The sequence below is a fragment of the Hibiscus syriacus genome, unplaced genomic scaffold, assembly GCF_006381635.1.
Source record: "Hibiscus syriacus cultivar Baekdansim isolate YM2019G1 unplaced genomic scaffold, ASM638163v2 tig00110621_pilon, whole genome shotgun sequence".
NCBI classification, from domain to species: Eukaryota; Viridiplantae; Streptophyta; class Magnoliopsida; order Malvales; family Malvaceae; genus Hibiscus; species Hibiscus syriacus.
The window spans coordinates 2,211,623-2,219,331 of NW_024062802.1; the positions used below are offsets into that span (position 1 = coordinate 2,211,623).

General features: G+C 30.8%; 1 protein-coding gene across 1 annotated transcript; it reads left to right on the forward strand.

Annotated features, from left to right (window-relative positions):
• The first annotated feature begins 6,131 nt into the window (after positions 1-6,131).
• On the forward strand, positions 6,132-7,190 carry LOC120136185 (GATA transcription factor 4-like). The gene is made up of 2 exons (XM_039152292.1): positions 6,132-6,467; positions 6,556-7,190. Exons 1-2 carry the CDS (start codon positions 6,255-6,257, stop codon positions 7,072-7,074), a joined length of 732 nt encoding a protein of 243 aa, XP_039008223.1. The 5' UTR covers positions 6,132-6,254; the 3' UTR covers positions 7,075-7,190.
• Positions 7,191-7,709: the final 519 nt, after the last annotated feature.

The window sequence follows — 7,709 nt, forward strand, 5'->3', positions numbered from 1 at the left end:
TCCCCTTTCTTTCTCCATTTTCAAATTTAGGTGGTGGTTGGCTTTTGATCATGTGATTCGTATTCCATAGTAGGAGCTAGGGTTAATCCAGACCCTTTTAGTGTTTTCTATACATCTTCGAATTTAAATTCGATTTAATTTAATTTAAATATATATAAATATAAATCTTAACATCTCGTATATTGATGTTTGCATCCTTGTGATTTACTAGAGGACCGGATAACCTGTTTTTTATGTACATCTTTTGAACATGTTGTAAAAGCGAATTATTACAATTAATTGAAAAGAATCCATCATGTGTAACATCATCCGTTTTCTCTTTTAGGTCAACCTAAACATATTGCCATCCTTTCCCCCCCCCCTCTTTTTCTATTTACATAGTTTGCTGAATTTCTAAGACACTGACGTGGCAAATCAAGTCATCTTCCATGACTTGTGAAAGGGAAAGAAGAGAAATAACTAAGGTAAGATATCATAGTGTAATTGTATTAAAATATATTGTTATGTTAGTAATTACATTTACATGTAATCATAAATAAATTAATATAAAAGAATGTAATTGGGGTCCGCCAATTACACTCAACTCAGCAATAATCACAAATTGCGATAATTATATTCAATTACACAATCTAATTGTATAATTATATTCAATTACGTCTAAATTCAATTACACAATAACTTTTCAAATGCGTCGAGTAATATTAATACTTTAGCTAAAGATTCATCTGGATAATCTCACACTAATCAAAAGAGGTCAAAGGAGCACGAATTAAGTGACCTTAATGATTAAATGATTTGTTGTTATCTCTTGAGGTCCCGAATTCGAGCATTGCATATACAGGAATACGAGCGTTCATTGTCAAAGATTTTAAAATCTTTAAACAAACACTACTTTTTAATCATTGATAATTAAAAAAGAAAAAGGAAAAAGAGGTGAAGGGAAACAATTAATATTAATACTCTAGGTAAAGAATAAACATGGGCAAAATTGGCCCACTAAGGTATATGAGTTTTTTTATTTAGCCCATTAGGGTAAGTAAAAATTTATTTTGGGCTCTATGGTTTTTTCTACAGTGACATGGAACTCTTCACGCCGAGGTGATGAGTTCAAATAAAAAAATATTTTTTTATTCTAATTTTTTTTACCTTGATATGATAGATTTTAATAAAAATTATATTTTATTCGAACTCATCACCTTGCCATGACGAGTTCGAATAAATTTTTTTTATTGAAACTCATCACCTCGGCGTGACGAGTTCCAATAACACTGTAGAAAATGGCGTATATCCCAAAATAATTTTTTACTTTCCCTAATGGACTAAATAAAAAACTCGTTATTTTTGTTGGGCTAAATCAACCATAAACATATCTTGTAAACGCACACTGAACAAAGTTGGGTCAAACAGCACCATTGAGTTGTTTCTTTGTTTGTATTAGGCAGAACAAGGCCCAAATGAAGAACCCATTGTGTTCAATCAGACTAATTAGAGTTAATTGAAATATACATCCTCAAATTATGGCTTATTTTAAATTAATTCCTAAACTTTTGAACATTTTAATTTCATCCCTAAATTATGACTTCCATTCTGAATTGATTCTCAAACTTTTGAACATTTTAATTTCATCCTCAAATTATCAACCTTATTCTAAATTAATCCCCAAACTTTTGAACATTTCAGTAATATACCCCTAAATCATTCAAAACTTCAAAGTTGAAATTAGAATATTTAATAGTTTGGGGATTAACATAGAATAAGTGTTATAATTTGAGGATGAATTTGGCATGCTCAAAAGTTTGAAGAATAGTTTAAGGATGAATTTAATATATTTCTAATATTTACGACCTAATTTAAAATGAAGATCATTGTTTAGAGACATATAATGTAATTAACTCGACCAATTAATTGCAATCAAATATATATCAATCATAGGCTTGAATTAAAGGTTCTTTTATTTTCAATTAAATCACTCACGCACCCAAAATCCTAAGGAAGTTGCACTGCTGCTGCAATGACTTAAAACACCCAATGCACCAATAATTACAATTTTCTTCTTTTGATGAGTAAGAGTATTCAAACGGTTATTTCGGTCATTGATTGAATCGAAATACTATTAATTAAACTGAACATATTTTGAAAATATTTAATCGAATCGAAATTTGTTCATAATTTATTGTGTTCATATTCTTTTTAGTTATTGACAACGCACATACATCTTATAGATGAAACTGTTCGAATTTAAAAACTTTAAGAAAAACGTCTTTTTTAATCACTAAAATCAATAAATAATTCCATGCATATTATTTTGAATGTAATTAAAGAACTATAAAATTATAAGAATACGAGGCTTGGATATAATTTAATACTAGTATAAGTTCGATGATCATGGTGTATGGTCAGATTACATTGGATGAAAATATTATTATAGTGGGTCATGTTTATAGGCACATGGCTAATCACGTGGCATGCTGTTGTTTAGGGATCACCGCCCTTTATCATGTCACGTGATTCCCTTTCCATATCTCTTCCACCAATGCCGAAACCTTAGCCACTGCCATTACCCGGCAGCTGATCCATAATATATACTATAATTTCTCTGATATATCTGAATTACTTTCCCCATACGCACATGATATTAAAATAAGCAATAATTCCCATTTTTCTGTGTAAATAAGCACGTCAAGAACATGCCACGTGCAAGATGGTAAATGATCCAAAAGACTATGTTAAAAATAAAACCCTGATTAATCTATGTACCCCAAGAAAACTAACAGCGAAATGGGCTGTCCTCCTTATAATTTACTAGACAGAGACAGTCCAGTCTGCCAAGACCCCGTTTTTATCATGGAAGTCAACTTTGTCTAGTGATAGTAAAAAAGAAAAATTCAGTCTTTAAGTTTTTACTTTAATAAATGGATAAAATACATAGTAGGTCACTCAATAATTAGTTTGGTTACAAATGTAGTCAATTAATTAAAATATTATTCTAAATAATTCATTTAGTTGTATTACTTTTCTGATATAATAACAGTTTAATTGTAGTTTGTTGTTGCTTTTATGATAAAATGTAATTATCCAACTACTATTTTGATTTGATGGACTCATTATTCTAAAAAGGATTAAATTGATTATAAAAGGTTGAATTTATTGATTTTTTTTAAATTAGGATCCATTTGATGTAATTTATAAGTTTTGAGGAATAAAACAGTTATTACATCAAGAAAAATAGACGTTTTCTCAATTATAACTATAAAGTGATTTGTTGGTAATAATATTCAATGGAGTGCAACTTTTATAAGAAAAAAGTGACCAATTGATAACTAAACTAAAAAAGTGAGTGACTTGGGGTGTATTTTATCGTAAAACAACGTAGAGAGAAGAGAGGTGCAATGTACGGGAGCGTACTTGATTTCGATGGAGAAAATAAGATAGTAGGGAGTGCAGCAGAGCAGCACCCAACTCGTCTCCTACCATAATTGCATGCATTTCTTCTCCTTGTAAAAGACAAAGAGAATGAAAGAGAAGGAGAAGGAGAAGGAGAAGGAGAAGGAGAAGGAGAAGGAGGAGAAAGAGAAAGAGAAAAAGAGATGAGAGAGTGCCAGTTGTGAGTAGTTGTCGGTTATGGTAAGGTTAAATAACACTGAGCAGGATGGCGTCAGGGATAATAATACTAAGTTAATGTGGTCCTGCTTCCAGCTTCTTCCAAGCCACGTTTCTCTCTTTGCTCAGCTGCTACTCAAACACGAAGCAACTCATATAATAATATTACTACCTCATTTGTCACCCCTTAACATATGCTACTGCTTCATGAACCTCCATACATTTCCTTTAAATATTAAATATTTATATTCAACTTTCTTCTTACATAATTTATTTAATGGTGTATAGAAAATAAGTCATAAAATACTGTGAGTAATTGTAAATTTCAAGGTGAAATAAAGCGTAGTAATTATAAATAGTAGTAAGTAATTTTCAATGGGTTTGTTAATTTATAAAAATTATTTTACCTTGAATAATTAGCAGCAAAAATAGGAGTAAATGGCAGAACAATGTTGACAGGCCAATGTGATATAGACAATGAAGTAAATGTTCCCTGAGCCAGTAGGTATAAAATAGTATAACCTAAAATCAGAAAGGTAAAACGGATATCTTAACATTTTGTCTTCATTGTTTTTTTTTTCACTACCGACACTACTTCGCTGGGCTTTTACTGTCTTAGACTTACAAAAATTAGTGTTCTAAATTATTTAATATATTCATATGCTATATTCTTTAAATGACTATATATTATGGTTTATATAAAAAGTATATATTAATATACTCTATGTCATCCCTCTAGGTCCCATGGCGATGGAAACTAAGGGGGTGTTTGGATGGGGGAATGTTGGATTCCCATGGGAATGGAATCCACATTCCCACGTTTGGTTAGCCCGGGAATCCTATTCCCGGTAATGTTAGATTACCAATAGTGGATTTTTTGGGGTATATTACCGGGAATGTCATTACCTCCCTTTCCTTAGGTATTATTGGATTACCGGTGTTTTGGACTAAAATGTCCTTAAATTTTTATTTTTTTCAAAAACATCATTCTTCTGTCATTGAATAATAAAAATTCTACGAATATTAAATTACAAATTTATCCTTAAATTATTATAGATTTACAAAAAAAGAATATAATTAAAATTTTATATGAAGTTCAGGGGTTAAAATAAAATTTTACCCTTTCATTAAACCTTTTTATATTTTTAATTTTGTAAAAATATATATATAAATATTATGAATTTAAATTTTTAAAGAAAATATATAAATATTTTCTAACTTATAATATTATAAAAATATATAATAAGGACAATTTGGTCAAATACACATTCCAATAATCTTTTATTCCTTTAACCAAACACAGTAATCTTACATTCCTGCTAAGCTAACCAAACACAAAATACAATATTCCCAGTAATCCTATTCCCTGGTAATCTTACATTCCCACTGGTAATCTTATATTCCGTGAACCAAACGCACCCTAAGGGTATAATAAAATCTAATTGTATATATATATATACACGCCAAAAAGAGCCCATAGGCCATAGCGATTACCAATAGAGAGGGATGGATTAAAAGAGTTAAAGGAGAGGTGATTCCTAAAAATTTTAATTTTAATATTTTATTAATAATTTGTTTTTTATTTTTAGTAAAATTTTATAAATCTATATTTTAATATAAATCATGGCGTATCTCTTTACAAACAATTACATCCATGCATATAATACTTTTTTCTTCTTCTCACTGTAAATAGGTAATTTATTTAAAATTTTAATACAATATATGAAATTTTTAATAATAGAAATTGGAAAAATGAAAAAACCTTAAAAAGTTTTTTCTAATAGTTTTCTCTTTGCTCCTTTCTTTTCTTGTTTGTTTGATAGATGATGACACACTAATTTTGTATTGATTATCAATCATATGTATTTTTTGCATTTTCTTTATTTTTTATATTGTAATTTTTTTAATTTTTATGCTTTTATGACACGGTTTTTTTTTTATCTTTTATCACGTTTTCGGTCATTTTTATTGATCGTTTTTATGTTTAGTTTTCTCATAGTTGGATTTGACGTCGTATCAATTGATAAAGTTGATTTTTATTTGTTGTCTTGTTGATATTTCATACTTTGGACTTTTGTATTTGATTTCTATACATGGTTTTTGTTTAAAGATAGTTTTCTTACTACACTCAACTTTGATTTATGATTGTTGGTGGTCTTTTAATAATTTGATCCATGATGTAGCTTAATTGCTTATGCAATTAGATATATTCATATTTATTTTTGTTACAGTTTCTTGAATGAGTTTTAAACTTTTTTGAATGGTCTTTGTACGATACAAAGTAACTAATTTATTGTGTCAGTTGTTATAAGAACATGTCCTAATTATGTTTTATTATAATTTTAGATATTTCATTTAAAAAATAACGGGTTTCTATTTACATAAAAATAATTAATACGTTATGGTTTAAATTAAAAAAAAAATGTAAAAGTTTTGGTTTTTTCCAGTATTATGCCATAAAAAAGGCAGTGCTCGCTCCTTGCACGTTCCTGTGTCCCCTCTTGCCATCCATATATCATTCGTCTCCTCGCGCCTGATCTTGGCCTCTCTTTCTTTTCTCTGCCTCTTTCCTTTTGAAGGGAAAGTGGGTTAAAGAAATATCAGTTTGGTTTGTGGTGAAGAAATAGAGAGAAAGAGAGAGAGGGAGAGGGAAGATGGACATGTACGGGCTTTCAACTCCGGAAGTGTTTCATATTGATGATCTTTTGGATTTGTCCAACGAAGAGCTTTTTTCATCTGCTTCTACTTCCACCAACAACGACACTTTCCCTCCTTCTGAAACCACTTTCAGCTACGCCTCCTCTTCCTCCGCCGCCTTTCATCCCTCTTTCTCCGACAAGGACTTCACCCACGACCTTTGCCTTCCCGTAATAACTTAACCTTACACTCACCATAACTTTCTTCTTTTTAGTTTTTTATTTGCTTGGTTGAGCTTAATTACTTCTTGTTTTGCAGAGTGATGATGTGGCTGAGCTGGAGTGGTTGTCGCAGTTCGTAGATGATTCTTTCAGCGACTTCCCGTCGAACTCGCTCGCCGGAATCATTAACCCTAGAAATGACCACTCGTCGTTTTCAAGCAAAGCTTGGAACAAGCGTTCCAGAGCGCCACCAACAACCTCTAAGACGAAAAGGGAAGTCCAGCGCCAAGCATCGCCAGCTGCGGCGGAAACAGGGGTTCGGCGATGTACACATTGTGCGTCGGAGAAGACACCGCAGTGGAGGACGGGACCATTAGGGCCAAAGACGTTGTGCAACGCTTGTGGGGTTCGGTATAAGTCGGGTCGTCTCGTGCCCGAGTATCGACCTGCGGCAAGCCCGACATTCGTGCTGACAAAGCACTCGAACTCGCACCGGAAGGTGTTGGAGCTGCGCAGGCAGAAGGAGCTGTCGGGACAGCAGCAGGAGCATGAACACCGTCACCACCGCCACCAGCAACATCAACGCCGCCAACAGCATGACTTTGAGGTGTGCTGACGTGCTAAAATCTTAGTGTTGTTACTGTAATTCCGTTCAATGAGAGTGCACTATTTTGGACCCTTTTGGCAATGTTCATCATCATCATCAAACGTGTCATTTCTTCGTTTCTCTTTTATCACCTATTTTATTTATTTTCCATTTTTATATGATTATAAAGAAAAGGTTAATATATATATATACATCACTTTATTAAAACATTGTTACAAATATATAATGTAACTTAATATATTTAACTTTTAAAATTTATATAATTCATCAAATTAATTAGAATTTAAAATTATTTAATAAATTTAATCGTTCATATTTAAACTTTTTAATCTTTATTACTTAGAAATAATATATTACTTTCATGTCATTTTTCTATATACTAAAATTTAACATTAATTTATTGTTGTTTGATGAATGAATATACTTGTCAAACAATAATTTTAATTTGATAGACTCACTTGATTCGGTAGTATATAAAAAAAGATAAATTGATGAAAATTATAAATATAAATAATTAAAAATTAAATTATTTCAAAATATAATGTATAATTTTAAATATTAAAAATAATATTATATCAGTCAAATAATATGTTTCTTTCATTTTTAATAATAAAATGACCAATATATAATAATAATTTGTTTGA

Bases quoted from the DNA above. Each gene is read 5' to 3' on its own strand.
- LOC120136185 (XM_039152292.1), top strand. From the start codon at position 6,255: ATGGACATGTACGGGCTTTCAACTCCGGAAGTGTTTCATATTGATGAT. The intron at 6,468-6,555 runs GTAATAACTTAA...CTTGTTTTGCAG, and splicing joins CCCACGACCTTTGCCTTCCC to AGTGATGATGTGGCTGAGCT.